This window comes from Mastacembelus armatus, chromosome 19 (assembly GCF_900324485.2).
Source record: "Mastacembelus armatus chromosome 19, fMasArm1.2, whole genome shotgun sequence".
Lineage (NCBI taxonomy): Eukaryota > Metazoa > Chordata > Actinopteri > Synbranchiformes > Mastacembelidae > Mastacembelus > Mastacembelus armatus.
The window spans coordinates 19858354-19878383 of record NC_046651.1 but is presented as its reverse complement, the minus strand read 5'-3'; the positions used below and the strand labels follow the sequence as shown (position 1 = coordinate 19878383).

The 20030-nt window shown below is 42.1% G+C and overlaps 1 protein-coding gene across 1 annotated transcript; it reads right to left on the bottom strand.

Moving 5' to 3' along the window:
• Positions 1 to 2248: 2248 nt before the first annotated feature.
• On the bottom strand, positions 2249 to 20030 carry jakmip3 (Janus kinase and microtubule interacting protein 3). The gene is made up of 23 exons (XM_026315521.1): positions 19896 to 20030; positions 19580 to 19822; positions 15025 to 15264; positions 12786 to 12986; positions 11008 to 11121; positions 10692 to 10847; positions 10077 to 10214; positions 9920 to 9955; positions 9316 to 9387; positions 8963 to 9067; positions 8512 to 8640; positions 8329 to 8412; positions 7473 to 7535; positions 7174 to 7272; positions 6951 to 7049; positions 6774 to 6833; positions 6295 to 6360; positions 6003 to 6071; positions 5610 to 5687; positions 3395 to 3628; positions 3213 to 3278; positions 3009 to 3068; positions 2249 to 2779 (listed from the first exon to the last, which is right to left on the bottom strand). The coding sequence occupies exons 1-22, from the start codon at positions 20028 to 20030 to the stop codon at positions 3018 to 3020; spliced, it is 2538 nt and encodes an 845-aa protein (XP_026171306.1). The 3' UTR covers positions 2249 to 2779; positions 3009 to 3017.

The window sequence follows — 20030 nt, the reverse complement described above, 5'->3', positions numbered from 1 at the left end:
CACTGTTTCTGCTTCGGTGAACACAAAGAGATCCACAGCAGCAGACCTGTAAGCTTTTTATCACACACAGGTCAGTGCTCATTACGGTATGTGCTCTGAAGTGCTGCAGTCAGTTCAGTCTGAACTGCATTTCTCTGCCTGTCGGATTTGTTTTATCTAATCACACACACAGACTCAGTGGGCCATAGCAAAGTCTGCATCTCCATGTTAACATGAACTGCTCATTTTGAACTGAAGACCCACTTTCTGTCTGACAGAACCTCACATAGGCACCAATGTATACTTTACATTACACACAAGATCTACTTTATATCTGTGACACTATTTCAAACATGTAAAAAACTACTAAAACTCTTCTCATCCCTATTGATTGTCTGTGTTGTCCTCAACATTTTCTGGATAGAGAGCTCTGCAGTTGTTTTTGGTTCTGCTGGAGCCACTGTCACAGCAAGGGAATCACACCCCTGAGCGCAGCCAATCATGATGCAGAACAAGAGGGAAAGGTGTGTCCCTCAGTGCAGACCAGCCGACAGGGACATAATTACATAGTCATATCTCACAAAATAGCTGATTATTTATGGCCTAATTCTGCATAGATGGTACCTGAGACTAACTTCCTCACGTCTGATGTGCACCATAAGAAACCAAGCACAACAACCATGCCAGGTTGTGACAAACACACCACACAAGCAGAAGCAGACAGGATGCATCAATCTGACCATCAGTGCTACCATCTGAGGGTCTGAACCAAATGTCAGGACAATGGACAAGCTATATATCAATTTTCTGAAGAAAGAAATAATGTATTCGATGATAAAATAAAAATTTCTGCATAAAGTTAGAATCTCATATAATGAACAGACTATGAAAAACTTTCTCATCCTCATCAACAAAACACAGTTTTGTCTTCATTCCTGTTGCCACCATTTTTAATCTGAAATCACATCAAACTGTGGACTATTCAGATGGTCACTGAGTTTAGACTCAGGAGGGATAGAAAAATATCATCTGGAATAATAAAAGTACAACAGCAGGAGCCTATTTTTAAATATGATCATGTTAAATTTTCAGGTTTCTGTCCCCAAACTCTAAAGTTAAACACTGAGAAAGCTGCAGGACAAACAAAATAATTAGCACAGAGAAAACATTTTAAATGCCAAATAAATTTTGTTCTTTTTGCTCTACCACAAAAGATAATGATGAACATTTAAAACAGAATTTGGCATGGAAATGATATCATTCCAGCATCTAAATGAAAATGAAAAAAACAACTAAGAATTAAAAACTTCAAGAAAAAAAATTAGGATTTTAACCAAACTATATTTTAATTGTCATTTCTGCTGATTATCTCCAGTAGCAGAAAAGACACATAATTCTATGAGCAATACATCTTTGAATATGTTTAATATTATAATACATTTTCTTTTTTTTTCTTTTTTTAGCTCAGTTGTGACTCTAAATAACTGACGTTGTACTTTCTTCCTTCAGTTTGATCTCAGTTAAACTATGAGATCTCAGATTATATTTCATCACCTAGACCTGGTTGTATTTGCATCACATCTGAGCTCTGCAGTGTGATGAAACTGCAGCAGGGTAAAAATTAATCAAACCCTTTTGGCCTGTTTCAAACTGTCAGACTTCATGATTCAATTTGTTAGACAATAACATAGTTTGTTTTAATACTTGTTTCCTCACAGCTTTGGCCTCCAGCAGACCTCTTGTCCAATGTCTGTCAGTTTTGGTCCCGAGATGATCCAAATGGGCGGAAACAACATGGCAGTTACACACTGTGACTTTAAATATACGAGTGGAGCCGAGATGCTCTACAGCGCAGGTGTACAGCTCCAGTCCTCCAGGGCCCCTGTCCCGCTGTCCTTGCAGTTTCTGATTAGCTGAACACACCTGATCCAGGTAATCAGCAGTGGGTAGGGCAGGGATAACTGTATAACATGCCCTTGAGGAGTGGTGTTGGACACCTGTGCTCCACAGTGTGAAACCACTCTCCAGTCTGCAGGTGGAACAGCCAATCAGAACAAAGTTTAACTCAACTGAACTTATTTTGTGACCAACACAAACAGTATTTAAAGTTTTCTATCATGATGCTACTGTGATTCAACTGTGTGAACTCTTCAAAGTTACTTAGCAAACCTTTGAACTTCAACGTTCTTCATTAAGCGCTGCCTGTTTGACTGCAGCTTCGTTAAGCCATCAACAGGTTCGTTCACTGTAACTGGCCCAAACACTGACATCAACTAGCTCAGTCAACAATATAAATGCACCTAACTTCTAGCAATGTTTAAAATCTGTCAGCTGAACTAACACTGTGAGTGTTCAGTTAGTTCTGATAAAAATCCAGCTAGCTCAGCTAATACTGTATGAAGTCCAGCACCACTTTGGTTCAACTGGCCTGCTGAGGCTAGAATGTGATTATCAGCTGCATATCAATAACTTTCTGATTAGCAGTAGCTAACAGCTAGTTAGCTTGTGGTTTTCTCTTGTGTGAATCCCCATCTTGTGTTGCTGTGGAAATCACCCCTCTCTCTGTCTCAGGTGGCACAGTGGCATTCTGGGAGAGACTGACTGCATAGAATCAGCTGACAGCTGGGCTCTGCTCTGATTGGCTGACTGCAGCTGAAGGGAAGTCAGTGCGGACGTGAAGCCAACAAGCTGCTTGTTTTCAAACCCTGAATCCTTCTGAATCCTCCTGTCTGCTGGTCTGATCCAGACTGGGCTGACCCTGCTGAGTGTTCAGCTGCTGAACTGTCAAGGTCTGCAGACACTAAAACAGGAAATGAAATTTCATTGTTGTTGCTGTGACGTGAAGCAAAGACAATATCAAGATTTATAAATGGTGTAAGAAACTGTCATTGGTTTACAGAATAATTCACAGCTATCTATAAAAAACAGAGCTAGGTAAGTGAGGACACCTGCAGTAAACTTCAGGTAAATCCTGTGTAACTGGATGAAACCATGTATAACTTGGTAATCCTGGTCGCTGAGTTACTCACCAGCTGCTGTTAGGACCAGAGGATAAAGGCCAAAGAGAAGAACAGAAACAGAAATAGAAACTGAAAAAAAAAGCCAAGAAAACACTGTAGTAAATGGAAAGCTACACACTGTTTCCTTTTCATGTGTACACAGTGAGCAGGTAAAAGCTGGACTAACTGTATATTCACACAGAACCAGACTATTCTGTTTCCGTTTGACCATACCTTCTCCTCCAGCTCTTTAATCTGTCTTTTCTGTGCTTCAATAAACTCCTCCAGCTCCTTGTTCCTCTGTCAAGTGTACAAGAGGAAATATGTAGTCTTGTTCATGGAAGGTATTCAGATATTGATTTATCTGCCACTTATACCAGTTAGGTCAAAGTTTCACTTGCCTATTAAATGTTTACCTGTTGTGTGAGTTGCAGTAGATCCATCCTTTCTCGGAGGATCTGGGCGTCTCTCTCTCTCAGCTCACACATCACAGTTCGTTTCCATTGATCCATGGCTCTCCTCAAGCCCTCCCTCTCTTCCTCTGTCAGAGTTTCAGATAGATGGCCTTTTTCCATCTTCAGTCCCTCCATGCTGGATTCCTCCTCCTGCTGCAGAGCCTCAAATAGCATAGCCTCCAGCTCCAGGATCCTCTGCATCATGGACAATCATTTTACCACAAACTGTCTAAACTATCACATCATAAATGTTAGAATGGGCAATATCAACAGTGTTTTTAGAATAAAATACTGAATTTGTGATTGTGATGTTGTTTTCATATCCAAAGTATACACCTATATACAGTGGGGCAAAAAAGTATTTAGTCAACCACCAATTGTGCAAGTTTTCCCACTTAAAAAGATGAGAAAATGAGAAAAAAAAAATCCAGAAAATCACTGTCTGATTTTTAAAGAATTTATTTGCAAATTATGGTGGAAAATAAGTATTTGGTCACCTACAAACAAGCAAGATTTCTGGCTCTCACAGACCTGTAACTTCTTCTGTAAGAGGCTCCTCTGTCTCTGTCTGAACTCGTTATCAGTATAAAAGACACCAAGAATCTGCAATAGGTAAGCAGCTTGGTGTGAAGAAATCAACTGTGGGAGCAATTATTAGAAAATGGAAGACATATAAGACCACTGATAATCTCCCTCGATCTGGGGCTCCACGCAAGATCTCACCCCGTGGGGTCAAAATGATCACAAGAATGGTGAGCAAAAATCCCAGAACCACATGGGGGGACCCAGTGAATGACCTGCAGAGAGCTGGACCAAAGTAACAAAGGCTACCATCAGTAACACACTATGCCACCAGGGACTCAAATCCTGCAGTGCCAGACATGTCCCCCTGCTTAAGCCAGTACATGTCCAGGCCCGTCTGAAGTTTGCTAGAGAGCATTTGGATGATCCAGAAGAGGATTGGGGGAATGTCATACGGTCAGATGAAACCAAAATAGAACTTTTTGGTAAAAACTCTACCCGTCGTGTTTGGAGGAGATAGAATGCTGAGTTGCATCCAAAGAACACCATACCTACTGTGAAGCATGGGGATGGAAACATCATGCTTTGGGGCTGTTTTCCTGCAAAGGGACCAGGACGACTGATTCATGTAAAGGAAAGAATGAATGGGGCCATGTATCGTCAGATTTTGAGTGAAAACCTCCTTCCATCAGCAAGGGCATTGAAGATGAAACATGGCTGGGTCTTTCAGCATGACAATGATCCCAAACACACCGCCCGGGGTAACGAGGGAGTGGTTTCGTAAGAAGCATTTCAAGGTCCTGGAGTGGCCTAGCCAGTCTCCAGATCTCAACCCCATAGAAAATCTTTGGAGGGAGTTGAAAGTCCGTGTTGCCCAGCGACAGCCCCAAAACATCACTGCTCTAGAGGAGATCTGCATGGAGGAATGGGCCAAAATACCAGCAACAGTGTGTGAAAACCTTGTGAAGACTTACAGAAAACGTTTGATCTCTGTCATTGCCAACAAAGGGTATATAAGAAAGTATTGAGATGAACTTTTGTTATTGACCAAATACTTATTTTCCACCATAATTTGCAAATAAATTCGTTAAAAATCAGACAATGTGATTTTATGGATTTTTTTTCTCATTTTGTCTCTCTGATAGTTGACGTATACCTATGATGAAAATTACAGGTCTCTCTCAACTTTTTAAGTGGGAGAACTTGCACAATTGGTGGCTAACTAAATACTTTTTTGCCCCACTGTACCGGTATTTAAGGTAAACTCAACATGAGCTCCCATATTTGCTTGTGTATACTAGGAATAAGCCTGGTATATATGGCAAACAAACCTGTGTTGTCATGCTCATAGATGTGTCCAAAGCATGCCATTTGTTTTGATGTCATTGGTTCAGCTTGTGTCTAGGACATTTCATAATTTAAGGAATTGAATCTCCTAATCTGATATAGTGAAAAAAATGAATAAGTGTTTTGTAAGACTGTGCAGCTTTATTTTATATAGGGCTGTTTAGCTTTAACAGCTTGTGTACAACTGTAAAAAACACATTTTTAAAAACACCACATTTCATTATTGCTCACATCACTTGCTATTTGTGTCGTTTTTCTACAGGTACAGTAGTTCTTGTACTTTTTACTCGATGCTGGTCACACTTACCTTATGAGCATGATCCATTGACTGCTTCCTGTAGTCCAGCTCCTCATCCAGGTAACCCTTCTGTTTTCTGAACAGATCCTAGAAAACCAGGAGCCCTTTAAGTCAAACAGAACACCTGAACCCACATGGCTGATTCAGATGAGATGACACATCTTAATGTCACCAACACTGTCAAATAAAACAAAAAGCAGCCTAATCAAGTTTGATTACTTTCAGCCAAGTTGCTGCCATGACTATGAACTCCGAAGACAAGAGTCTCGACTCATCGAGCTGAGACCTGTTAAAAACTGCTGAAAGTTTCCACCTCTCAGGGAGTGAAAACAGAACATCGGCATAACCTGGATGCACACCAGTCAACAGGAGGCAACATCTGATACCACGAACAATGACTACCTTCTCGCTCTCAATGTCCAGCATCTTCTGCTGCAGCGCCGACTTTGTCACTTCAATAGATTCCAACCACTGGTCAGAGAGGGACAGGTAGAGGCAGACACACAGGTAGAGAGAGTCAGACACATAGGGAGAAGTGACATCGCTCAACCAGTCAATCTTCAATCAGAGTTTCTCCATGTGAGGGAGATGGACAACCTCTGAGAGATACATCAGCAAGTGCCAGGCTACATTTAAAACAGGAGCAAAGGTCAATACAAAAACATCAGTGTGTGTGTTCAAGTGGGCGTGTTACCTTCTCTGCCAGAGTGAGCACCGTCCTGGCATGAATGACAACCACCTGCTCCTCATTGGACAGATTCTACAGGAAAATATGCAAACACTATATAAATAGCACGATGACAGAAAATATTAATGACATGAAAGTGGTAATGCAGAAACATGACTTAAAGAAAAGGTCAACATATTAACATAGCTGATTTCGGACCAATCGTGATTTCTTTCAGCTGTTCGTTCATAATGAACGTCTTCAAGCTAAATTAACATATTTATATGATGTGTGATATAATAATCATCAATAATATCAACACATACAAAAAATAAAAATAAGTTCAACATGAACAACAGGTGGCTGAGTGTTATGAGCTCACACTGATTTATGTTTACATTCATTGGAGATGACAGGTCTGGTGGTTCTGATGATGTGGTTTGGACTGTATCTGACACCTTTAAGCTGCGACAGACACATACATGTACAGAATAAATTCAACATACACTTACGGCGTTATCTCCCAGAATGTCCAGTTTCTTCATCAGCTCACTGATGATGATGTCCTGAGTAACAAATAGAATAAATTGTAGAAAAAAGGTATACTCAGGTGTGTTTAAAGGTCTTACATTGTGTTTACATTTGAACACAGACTTGTACAGGTGTACTTAGCTGTTACTCACAGTTACTCCCTCTGCCTCACAGTAGATCTGCAGAGGACTGAGGCCTTCTGGGAACTGGAGTTGGTGGAAGTTAATGGCAGGAGATCGCCGTTCCCTCTCCTGAAACGTAAGTCAGTTTGCATAGAAACAAAGACACAGCACAGCAGAGCTGGTTGATTTAGCTTGTTGTTGTTGTTGTTTCTGTCAGTCAGAATGTTTCTACTTGTGGTTTCTGTGTTTTTACCTCGAGCTCTAGGATTCTAAACTCAAGCAGCTCGTTCTGATCTTTGACATCGAGGATCTCATTTTTCAGTCGCAGCTCTTCACCTTCCATCTGCCTCACCTGAAACATACCGTAATCATACATTCAGAAAAACCTCAGGTGGTCACGCAACAAGCTGCAGCAGCACATTAATAAAGATGAACTGTTGTGAACGGCGATGGAAGAGCTCTCACTGTCTGGAAACACCTTCAGTCACACTGAACAATATCAGGACGTGTTGAGATCGAAAACATCTGGACAAGTCAAAGTCAAAGTCAAACCTTCTCCACGAGCTCCAGGTTCCTCTGGTACAAAGCCTGTTTCTCCTCCACCCACTTCACATCCTGAGTGACAGGCAGGCAAACAGTCAGTAAGACAAACAGTCAGTAAGACAGGTTTACCAGACCATTAGTTCCATCTCACACCTCTTACAGACTTGCTCTATGTTCCCCATTGTACATCAGGTTTTCACTCATGTTCTACAGAGAACCAATGTTTGCCATATTCAAATCAGCCACCTGACCAGTGATGTCACAGACAAGCTCCCCCCTCCCCCTAACCTGAGGGTGGAGTCTCTGTTCTGCTTGATTAAGGTGTGAGACGTACAGGTATAACATAAGCAGGTTGTTCTAGGTTTCCACTACTGTTTGGTTTGAGCACAGAATTCCACAATGAATGCAGATATGTAGAGCAAACAAGAATAAAAAACACTAGCATTGGAGATCCTCTTAAACAACGCAGGCACTGTGGCCACAGGTGGCACTTCTCTGTCAGGGTCATGTTCTGGTTTTGTTTGGACCTTTATGGACCATGACTGATGTCTCTGTTCTACGTCCTGCTGTGTATTCTACACCTGTCTGGCATCTCATCTCTATTGGCTGTCTGCTCTTTTGATCAGCATGAAGACACGGCCCTTTTTTTGAGGAATCTATCCTGGAACCAATCAGAATGCAGACAGTATTTCTCACCTAGTCAATAGACCAATCATCTTGCTTCTGTTAATTTACAGAGTAAATCACCACCTGTGTGCCTCCTCCTCAGTTATCTCTCCAATATTTATGCAGCTGGTTATATTTTTATTATTGGTTAATTCTTGAACACCATTGAACACATAATTATTCTAAGTGTGTGTGTTACCAGTCCTTGTTGTTTTAGAGCTGACTCCAGATCTGCAACTCTGGTTTGGTATTGACTGATATCATTGAGCAGCTGCTCCCTGGTCTGAAACAAAGGAAAAGAAGCCTCAACTTTTCAATGTCCTGCTTCATCACAGCGAATTGAACCAGAGAATGTCTCTGCCTTGCTCAGAGCTTGGGTCACCTTAATCTCCTTTTCGGCATCATAGTTTCCTCCGCTTGTCTCTGTCAGCAATGCATATGCTCTCTGCAACGCCTGATATTCCTGCGTCAGCTGACAGTAACGAAGCTCTGCCTCTTCACGCGCACACACCTGAATACCACACAGCCAAACAGTTAATCAGTTAGACCAGTCGGACTTTTTAGGCCAGTAAGAAAACTAGTTTGTTTTCTTCTACAACCCTGGAAATCACTATCCACATATTGTACAGCTGATAAAACGCTGAACTTATGTGACCCTATAATTTTAAATCTAAAACTGCATTCATTGTTTTTCTGGATCCAGGCTAAAGAAAACTGTGTGTCCCAGAAGCAGCCTCTGTTTTCCATCTGCTTTTATAATGAACTCAAACGGAATCAGCACCTACTGGCTGATTGAGTGACTGGTGATGGTGGTATGTATTGTATGTGTTTACCTCCTCTGGCTCGGTATCTGGAGTTCTGTCAGTGTGAAAGGACAAAGATGATCCATCAGAGTCCGCTGACCCCTCTTCATCATAACCATAAAATGTTTCAATGACCTGTGCACGCGCACACACACGCACACACACGCACACACAAATAATATCAACTCAAAGGACCCAGAGCTTTAAATTGAGCTCAATGTGAAGTACAATTTACTATGATAATAGCAGCAGCAGCTTTGATAGGTGATGTGTTGTCATTGTAAAAATTAGTAGGAGTGGTAGTAGTAGTAGTAGCAGCAACGGACGCAGTGTACTGTGTCTGATATGGTATTACAAACTTCAGTGGAGGGTTAGGGTCTTACCCTGCAGGCTCTGAAGGTTCGTTTCCTCCGGACTGACTCCTGACGTCTGTATCTCAGTAACATGTCTCGCTCCTGCAGTAGTAACACACACAGAAACAACACGATCCTTACTGACACAAACACACACAAACCTGATTATAAGCTTACACTTCACATTTAGCTCTTTTAGGCAAGGCAAGTTTATTTATATAGCACAATTCATACACAAAGTAATTCAAAGTGCTTTACAGAAATAAAAGACAAGTTAAAAATACATAAGCAGAATCAAAAGGAGGAAACTGAGTGCAGATAAATCACTTTGGATAAAACATTGTCAGTTGTCATATGTTATATGCCACACTAAAAAGAAAGGCTTTTAGCTTGGACTTAAACATTGCCAGAGATGAGGCTTGTCTAACATCATCAGGAAGACTATTCCAGGTTAGGGTTTTAGCTTTGTATCTGCCTTTTCAGCTGCTACATCCGTACTATGTTCACCAGCCAGATTAACTGTGTTAGAAAAAACACGTTTTTTATTATATAGATCCTCATTCCACACCTGAAGCATGGACAATACAACTGTTTCCATGTAGAAGTACTGACAGAAGTAGTGCTTAATACTTACTATAACGTTTTTTACATAACCAGCAGTCTCCAGAGCCTGAAACAATAAAGTCATATTTTAAATCAAGTTTAATACTACAACACAGTTGTATCAGTACATTGAACAGGTTGCTAATGATTTGCTGTTGTTGTAGTAGTAGTAGTAGCAGATGTAGTACCTTGGACAGGTCATCAATGATGTGCTGCTGCTCCAGGACCTGTAACCGTAGAAACTCCATCTCTCTGTCTTCCTGGCTGTAACCATGGTAACTTGTAGAGTGGCTACGGTCCAGGTCATTTAATGAACTTGGTCTCCTCTGCAGACAACAAAGACTATAGTTACCGTAGTAACGCTGGTAACTAGTAACTGGTACTGCAAAACGTATACAATGTAAGAGTATGTGGACTATGTACATTGTGTAATTTTCTGGCTGTACTGCTGAATGGTTAATTCAGGTGATTGAAACATGAAATTACAGGAATTCTTCAGCAATCAAAGCTACTCTGCTATGCTAGGCTAATTATCTTCCAAGGTCACAGATTTTCTTCATTATGATTTAAGGTTGTGCTAGTACTCGGCTACATCATGTAGAAAATCTCATTGATGGCTTTGTTTTGAGTAGGTATGTGGGCAGTGTACTAGAAACCTAGAAACACTAGTTACCTGTGTTAATAAATTGCACATTTCTTCACAAGACCTGACAGTGACCACTGTTTCAGAGTTAACTTATCTGGACGCTGACTGGTGTGACTGGGACAGAACCAGCACTCAGACTGTGTTTTGTAGGTGTTACCATAGTTACCATTTCCAGGTTCTCCTGAGTGACGAAACGAAGCTTGTTGTCGAGGCGACGCAGTGCAAGAGCCATCTCCTCATTTTTCCTGCTCAGGCGTTTGTTTTTGTCCAGAAGTGGAAGAAACTGACTCTCTGTCTCACGCAGACGCTTCAACTTTATGAGGGAAGACAATTGAAAAAAAAAACCAAACAAAAACAAAATAAGGAAAATAAAGAAAATATATATTTTGACAAAACATAGATGGTGCTGAAGTTTGTATGTGTGAACTTCAGATGCAGTTTGAGTTTTAGAACTTGTGATTGAAGATTGTTACCAGTTCATTGCGCTCCTCAGACAGCAGAGCATTGCGATCCTCCAGTTTCCTGACAACAGCACTGAGTTCAGCAATTTTTAACTGGAACCTCCGAGTGTCCCGGTCCTCCTGAGACTATATACACACACCCAGCCACACACACCACACACCCACACCACACACCCACCCACACACACACACACAGACAGACACAGTTTGTCTGAGAAGTCTTGCGGTCTCCTGTAGTCACTGTGATGTCATGTCCTTTACAATCAGTGTTGGCAACAGACAGTTTATGATGAAACTGAAACTCTCCCAAGGACCTCCTCACATTCCCTCACCCAATCTAAACATCCAAGGCAGAGCCCAGGCAGCTGACAGAGACTATTGGCCACTTTTTGTGCCACGACTGCAACATGGTAACTAAACAACAGCAGAGACAACAGTCAGTGTTAACTGGTCAATTCAACAGTACTGCAATACTGATATCGCTGGCGCTACTGGCAGTGTTGCTGCAGTCCATGCCCCGTCTTGGACCGTTGGGACTACACTGCTAACTTGGCAAATCTTTTTAAATTGAATTTTAAATTTTTGTCAACTCGTCAACCGATTCAGTTTTTGCAAGCAGGAGCTTTTCATTGGTCAATATCACAGGATAGATTAAACACAAACACCTAAACAGCTGGTCACATGACCTGGGCTCGTTCTTTGTACGTGGCTCAACCGATCCAGGATCCAATGAGTGATGCTGAATGTTCTCATCGTGGATCAGCATTTCCGGTCATGTCGGTTCTTCAAACACACCTGAGTGGTGGATTACAGAAGCTGGATTCAATCATCTGGGGCAACTGCGTGCTCTCATGGTTGTTGACAAGTCCATACATATCGATTATCGAAACCTTGATCAGCGGGATCCCATTGGCTGCACTGTTAAAGAGGGGGCACATTTTTTCACAGCAGCATTTTTTCAATTGCTGCTGGAGGAACATGAAGATTTAAAGAAATTCATATGCAAGGCAACTCTGCAAAAACTGCCAAAATGCAGAAAGAGGGAGGCAAAAAGTATCTGAGAAATGAAATGTGCAACTGTTCCGGTCGCCACAGCTGCATATCTTATCCTCTGCACTGACATGACAGCAGATCTATCATTTCTATTTCTCTGCATCCAACTGAGCAAGAACACAAACAGATATCAGATACATTCAATTAGTAAATTAATCTCCCTTGTCCTTAAAGCAGACAGGACAGACAGAAACAGTCAAATGAGCCATAGGGTCCTGCTGATCCTGCAGCACTCTGTTTACTTGTCTTATTATAATTGCCCCAGTGTTGATGGATCACTCACATAAAAACGTTACATCCATGGTTGAATGGGCTTCCTGGTCCAACCTTGGTTATATCTGAGAGGTTCTGCTGTTTACAGGAATGAAACCTGAGAATAAATCTGCTCGTGGGCAGGTTTGAGATTGTGGCCATGATGCCAGGACAACAATCTCACCATGACTTTGGAAGAACTGACAGATCCAGGATCATGTCAGATAGTTAACAATAATCCAGCTAACCTGTTAATCCACATATGAAGAACGGGCCCCTGGTGAGGACCAGTAAAGTTCAAACTGGTGGGATACGGAGGACGAGAGGATCTGGCAGTGTGACAAAGACCTGATTGGATGTGGCCATTGTTTAATGAAGTCATGGTAAAGATGCGGAGCCTGAAGAGATCAAGATGATCTCAAAGAGTTAAATTGCAACATGTGACTGAGGTGAGTTTATATCATGCACAAGGTGGCGGAGCTTACGATGTGAGGAGCAGGGTTAGGGGTGGGGCTAGGGGTATGGCCAGGATGGTTTAGTCCTGCTCTCTGTGCATCTCTCAGGGCTGCGATTTGCTGCTCAGCTGCCTGAGTCTGCAGCTGGAGACGGTGAGCATGTCCAGCCTGCAGCCCCAGAGCTTTATCCAAAACACTGACAGCTCTGTCCTTCAGCTTTATCTCATCCATCTGCACACAGACAGGTAAGAGACAGACAGGGAAACAGGTAGACAGACAGGTGAGAGGCACGCAGTTTAGAGTTTGGGCCAGTCATATGTGCCCCTCTGCTTTATCTAATCCATCTGCACAGAGACAGGTAAGAGACAGACAAGAAGACATACAGAAAGACAGGTAGACAGTAAGACAGTTTAGAGATGGGGTCAAACAGGTAGACAGGTTAGGGTTATGGTAGGGGGGAGGGTTAGTCCCAAATGTTAAAAAATGAATAAATATATAAATCAAAGGTAAACATAAACATAAACCTAGAGGTTTTTTCTTCCGTTAAAGGGAGTTTTTCCTCTCCACTGTCGCCAAGTTCTTGCTCATAAGGGATTTGTTGGGTTTTTTTGTTTTGGTAAAGTGCCTTGAGATGATTTGTATTGTGATTTGGCGCTATACAAATAAAATTGAATTGAACTGAATTCAATCTGAGCCAGAGTTGAGTTTTGTTCCTGGACTTTCAGTAACAAACACCATGCTCGAGCATAAAGTGGCTCAGACCAATTGTTTCATTTCCTACCAGTTGCCTTTGCGCCAATTAAAGAATCCTCTGCTTGAACCGCTGTCTACCTGAGCAACACCTGGAATCACAGTAATCCTGGTTCTCTAATGTTCTGAATAGAGAGGTGCTTTCTGAATTTAGCAGTGTTGGCAAAAACAGGCCACACAGTTACAACATTAAAACACAGGTGTAACTTAGTAAATAATCCTTATTATTGCATGTGCTTTCCAAATTACCTGAATGATGCAGCAGATCCAATACAGACGTTGGTTTGAATCTGGACACTCAGCAAAATGTCAATACCACCCAGGCCACTTGTTACAGACAGACTGTGATTGCCTCACCTGTCACCTTGCAGGTTGCTTTTAAGAAGCTTGCTGTCACATGTTTGAACTCAGGTTCAACACTAAACACAGAAACAGCAGAGAGGTTGGGAACTTATGGATGAGCACACTGAGAAGCAAGGATTTTTTCTATTTGAGAGAAGCACCAGACGGGTGTATAATTTCCAATGAAACAACAGGCCATTGTGAAGAGCAGTAAAATGCCTCTGCAATAACAAATGTCTGTTTTGAACCAAGCTGTATGCAGAGTGTGACCGTATAAACCACAAAACTAAACCCTCTGAAATCTTCAATCACCATGTGACCAACAGAATAATGGAAACAAAGCAACAAAGAATAACTCACATTCTTACATCAGGGTTTCTGTTGCATGTTCAGTGACCCAATTTAACAACTTGGTAACACAACGAATATTTTTCCATTAATACAGAAATTTGTTGTGAGCACATAGTTCACATCTAAAGTAAGTGGTTCTCCAAAATTCACTGTAACTGAAATGAAGTTCAGTCTCTAAATGAGTCTTTAGACTGTTGGTGTTGTACCAGACTGTGTTTGACTCTGTGTGTCTTTTCTTTGTATTGTACCACTAGCTGAAGCTCAATGAGCCTTTGTTTCTTCATGTGTTCATGATAATAATAATAAGGCCTTCATCAGTGAGTCAAGGTTTGTAGAAAATGCACTTTCCTTTTCTTGTTTGCTGAAGTATGTTTGGATCATGGCATTCCTGAATAGAAATCCATATGTGTATTACAAAATTGGTATGATGGAATAAAAACATTGAGATTTGATTGGTCAAACTACTGAATGTCCTCTAATTATGGAGTAGCTAAGCTAAACTTAAACAGTTAGTTAAAATAATTAAAATTTATATCAGTATCCCACCAGCGCTCGGCCATTCTAAGTTTTGTGTAACTGACAGTGGTTTGTGCTAACATTCTCACTATGCTGTTTAGATAAGTATTCTTCCATTAAAAAAATATTTTTTTCTCATTATTCTCATCAGATTATTAAAAGTCTTGAAGTTGATAAAACAATGTTAAGAATACCTATGTGCTGGTAAAAAGACCACACCATCCTGGTCCACCATCAGGATAAACAATCATATGTGTGTTAATGGAAATGTGTCTTAACTTTTGGTCATGTACATGTAACTGTCTCGTACCAGTCGGCGAATCTCCCTCTCACAGTCTTTCTTGGTCCTGGTGAGCTCTTCCTGGTGTTGGTGATGGGCTGATCGCAGCTCAGCTGTTCGTGCCTGGCAGGCCTGCTGAGCTGATGTCAGAGCCTCCTCGAAGTTCCTCTTCGATACTCGCAACTCCTGAACTTCCTGCTGAAGACGGCAACGCTCCGCCTCCCAGGTCCTCCTCGCCTCCTCCACCTCTGCCAGCAGAGTGCTCCTCACCTTAAGAATGACAAGACTGTTAAATGACTTTCTATACTTCCAGGAACTGCTCTTCATGTCCCCGGGGTCTGGGACAAGCCAAAGACTCCCTCCAGTGGCTGCTCTGCCAGAAGAAAAACATGGGTCTGATGTTTATCTGACAACGCTGTTAATAAATTTAAGATAATGATTCCATCTTTATTTAAATCTATGCCATGTGCCAATACAGTGGAGGGCAGCTGCTTCAATCCCACTCCCTACCAAATTGATCATATTGTTGACAGCGCTGTAGCCTCACTGCGTCAAACTCTTGATACTGTGTACCTTAAAGCAGGCATCATGAAGGTTGGAAAGGAAGTGGCGTTCCACAAACTTAGAAGAATTTTATCCAGCCTGGAAAAACAGTCTACTAACATATAAAAAAGCTCACCGTAAAGCCAGAACTGCATACTATTCATCACTAATAGAGGAAAATAAGAACAATCCCAGGTTTCTTTTCAGCACTGTAGCCAGGCTGACAAAAAGTCACAGCTCTGTTGAGCCCAGTGTTCCCTTAGCTCTCAGCAGTGATGAATTTATGAGTTTCTTTACAAATAAAATCACAACTATTAGAGATAAAAATTCAGCAGATGCTTCCTATACCTGCAATAAATGAATCTTCTACTACAGTAGCTCTTGAATCATCTGTAGGACCTCAGTTATGTTTAGACTGCTTCTCTCCTATAGATCTCTCTGAATTTACATCAGTAGTTGCTTCATCGAAATCATCAACGTGTCTCTTAGACCCCATCCCGACTAGACTGCTTAAAGGCACCCTGCCATTAATGAACTCATCTTTATTGGACTTGGTAAATTTATCTCTAGTATCAGGCTACGTACCACAGGCCTTTAAGACTGCAGTAATCAAACCTTTACTCAAAAAGCCTAGTCTTGATCCAGGAGTCTTGGCTAATTATAGACCAATATGCAACCTACCATTTATTTCTAAAATCCTTGAAAAAGCTGTTGCTAAGCAGCTATCAGACCACTTACACAGGAATGAACTATTTGAAGATTTTCAATCAGGATTTAGAGCACATCATAGTACAGAAACAGCACTGTTAAACGTCACCAACGATCTTCTCTTAGCCTCAGATAATGGACTTGTTTCTATAACTGTCCTTCTAGACCTTAGTGTTGCATTCGACACTATCGACCACAACATCTTATTACAGAGACTGGAGCATGTGACTGGTTAAAGTATAGCTTTAAAATGGTTCCAATCCTATTTATCGGACAGATTCCGGTTTGTTCGTGTCCACGATGAATCTTCCACGAGCACAAAAGTTAGTTATGGAGTTCTACAAGGCTCCGTGCTAGGACCGATTATGTTCACCCTGTACATGCTTCCTCTAGGCTATGTCATTAGGAAGCACTCTATTAATTACCACTGCTATTTAGATGACACTCAGTTGTATTTATCTATGAAACTTGTTAACACAAACCAGTTAACCGGACTTCAAGCGTGTCTGACATAAAGGCCTGGATGACCAGTAACTTTCTACTTTTAAATTCAGAGAAAACAGAAGTTACTGTATTTGGGCCTAAAAACTTCAGAAATAACTTTATCTAAAAATTATAGCTACTCTAGATGGCATAGCCCTGGCCTCCAGCACTACTGTAAAAAACCTTGGAGTTATTTTTGACCAGGACATGTCCTTTAACTCACACATAAAACAAATCTCTAGAACTGCATTCTTTCACCTGCGCAACATTTCCAAAATTAGGAACATCCTGTCTCAAAATTATGCAGACTAGTCCATGCATTTGTTACCTCAAGGCTAGATTACTGTAACTCATTACTATCTGGATGTCCCAGTATCTCCATAAAAAGCCTCCAGTTAATCCAGAATGCCGCAGCCAGAGTCCTGACAGGAACTAGCAAGAGAGATCATATTTCTCCTATATTGGCTTCTCTTCATTGGCTCCCTGTAAAATATAGAATAGAATTTCAAATCCTTCTTCTCACATACAAATTACTTCATGATCCAGCTCCTTCATACCTTAAAGACCTCATAGTACCATATTATCCCAATAGACCACTTCGCTCTCAGAGTGCAGGTCTACTTGTGGTTCCCAGAGTTTCCAAAAGCAGACTGGGAGGCAGAGCCTTTGGCTATGAAGCTCCTCTCCTGTGGAACCAGCTCCCAGCCTGGGTTCAGGAGGCAGACACTCTCTGTACTTTTAAGACTAGACTTAAAACCTTCCTCTTTGACAAAGTGTTATAGTTAGGGCTGGCTTCAGGCAACCCTGAACCATCCCTTAGTTATGCTGTTATAGGCCTAGACTGCCCGAGGACCATCGGTGCACTGAGCTCCCCTATCCTAACCCCCTCTCTTCCTCTCCTCCCCCCTCACATGTATATTCCACCATTGAATGTCACTAACCTTGTGCTCTCTCTCTCTCTGTTCTCTCTGTACCTTCTGCAGGTGTCCCTGGTCCTGGAGCTGTATATTGCTGATGTGCAGTTACTGGCCCCACCAACCTGCAGTGTCTATTTGTTGTTTATTGTTGCTGTTCTTTTCTCTCTGCTCTATCCACTCACCCCAACCGGTCAAGGCATATGGCCGCCCAAATTGAGCCCAGTTCTGATGGAGGTTTTTTCTTCCGTTACAGGGAGTTTTTCTTCTTTCACTGTCGCCAAGTGCTGCTCATAAGGGATTTGTTGGGTTTTTTGTTTTTGTAAAGTGCATTGAGATGATTGAATTATGATTTGGCGCTATACAAATAAAACTGAATTGAAATGAATTCAATCTGAGCCAGAGTTGAGTTTTGTTACTGGACTTTCAGTAACAAACACCATGCTCATGACATAATGTCATATCAACAGATCTGCAGCTGTCAATCAGGAGCTGAGCTGTCAGCTGAGCACCACTTTAATGGTGAGTTTGGTGGTGGAATGAACTGAGCCAGTAAACTGTGACACTGAACTGGGAAAACCCTGTCTGCAATGTCAACTCCCACCACTGGGGGAATTTTTCCCAAGTGAGGCGTTGGAATCTGAATAAAAATGGACCAAATTCAAAATCTTCATTATGGCAACAGCTGAACACTGGTGACTGTTTGGGTTAGGGTTAGCAGGGCCATTACCATGAGTCCTTCACTCTCTACATAGTCAGAGTGAAAGCTGAGTCTGTGTCCTCAACAGAAAATCAATCATATTATCAGTGACTGCTGGACTCCACAAGGGCAGATTCAGCTTGGTGGTTTTCATAAATGAGAACAGAAAGTGTGCCAAGGTAGAGGGGATGGAGGATTTTATCTCTGCTCTTTGTAGATGATGTGGTTTAGACTGGGAACTCCTATGACTACTGGGGTGGTTTACAGTTGAGTGTGAGGAAAGAGGAAAGAGAGTCATCACCTCCGAGTCTGAGGTTCCAGGTACTCTGTTAGATCACTAGATAGATCTTTTCAGGGTGGAGGGAAGCCACTGACCCAGTGAAGAAATTCTAGTGCTTGTTTCAGCAGTGAGGGTCAGACATGAGATCAACAGGATTGGTATAGGATTATAGACTCTAGCAAACTGGTGGTTCAGAGAAGCTGATCCTGAAGATGAAACTGTGGCTTTATCATTAGATATCCATTCCAGTCTTTAGGTGCTAGACTGGAACACTCACATTCACACCTACAGGCAATCCACTCCACACAGAAATGCCCCAGGTCCACCTGGGTTCAGACCCTAATCCTAACCTGCATGTGTTTGGACTGTGGGAGGAGAAAACCCACACAGACACAGGGACAACATGCAGACTCCACACAGAAAGGCCCTGGGTCCACCTGGGTTCAGACCCTAATCCTGACCTGCATGTGTTTGGACTGTGGGAGGAGAAAACCCACACAGACACAGGGACAACATGCAGACTCCACACAGAAAGGCCCTGGGTCCACCAGGGTTCAGACCTACAACCTGCTGCTGGGAAGAGACTGACACCGCTGCACTGCCTATAATGAATCCAGATACATGAAATTGTTATTTTTGGTATTGGATCTGGACTTAGCCTAAGACACAGGGCAAAGAGCTCAGAGCTCCAGGATGAGGAGGAGAACCTGGTGTACATCAGAACCTTATGTTTCCCAGGTCTGGGAACACCTCGGGATGCCCAGCAAGATCAAGAGGATGTGGCTGCAAGTAAAAACATTCTTGCTCTTTTGCCTGCTGCCAACCTAAACCTGAAACTGTGGAAACGAGATCAGTGAATATTATGAAAGATGTGAGAACAGAGCAAGTGCAGGCAGACAAGCAGATGTGAAGACAGACAGGTAGATGTGCAGCACAGGTGTGCAACAAACGGAGCACCTTATCAGTGGATCCATCTCTCAGAGTTAACACTAATCCGTTAAGACGTTGAATCTCTCCATCTTTGATCTTGATGACCCTCATCAGCTCCATCTCATGTTGCCGCAGTAACGTCTCCCTGGTAACGGCCAGTTCCTTCTGCTTCTCCTCATGAAGTTTGGTCTTTAGCTCCGTCACGGCGACCGTTGCCCTGTGGTGCTCCGCCTTCAACTCCTGACTCTTCTCTCTCTCCAGACGACTCACCTGAGGGCAACACCGTAGTTGTAGTACTACAGTCGAACTCATCTCAGTAGTGTTCTGGCATTTCTAGTCTTACCTTGTTCTTTTCCTGTTGTAGTTCAATCTGGATGTCTGTCAGTTTGGCTCTCAGCTCCTCATTGGCTGCCTGAAGGGTTGCCATGGCGTCTGGTCGCTCCCCCTTCCACCTCCCTCCTGTTCCTCGCTTTGACAT

Bases quoted from the DNA above. Each gene is read 5' to 3' on its own strand.
- jakmip3 (XM_026315521.1), bottom strand. From the start codon at position 20,030: ATGTCAAAGCGAGGAACAGGAGGGAGGTGGAAGGGGGAGCGACCAGAC. The intron at 12,987-15,024 runs GTACGAGACAGT...GTCTGTGTGCAG, and splicing joins AGAGGGAGATTCGCCGACTG to ATGGATGAGATAAAGCTGAA. The intron at 9,388-9,919 runs GTAAGTATTAAG...TTACTACTGCAG, and splicing joins GTTATGTAAAAAACGTTATA to GAGCGAGACATGTTACTGAG.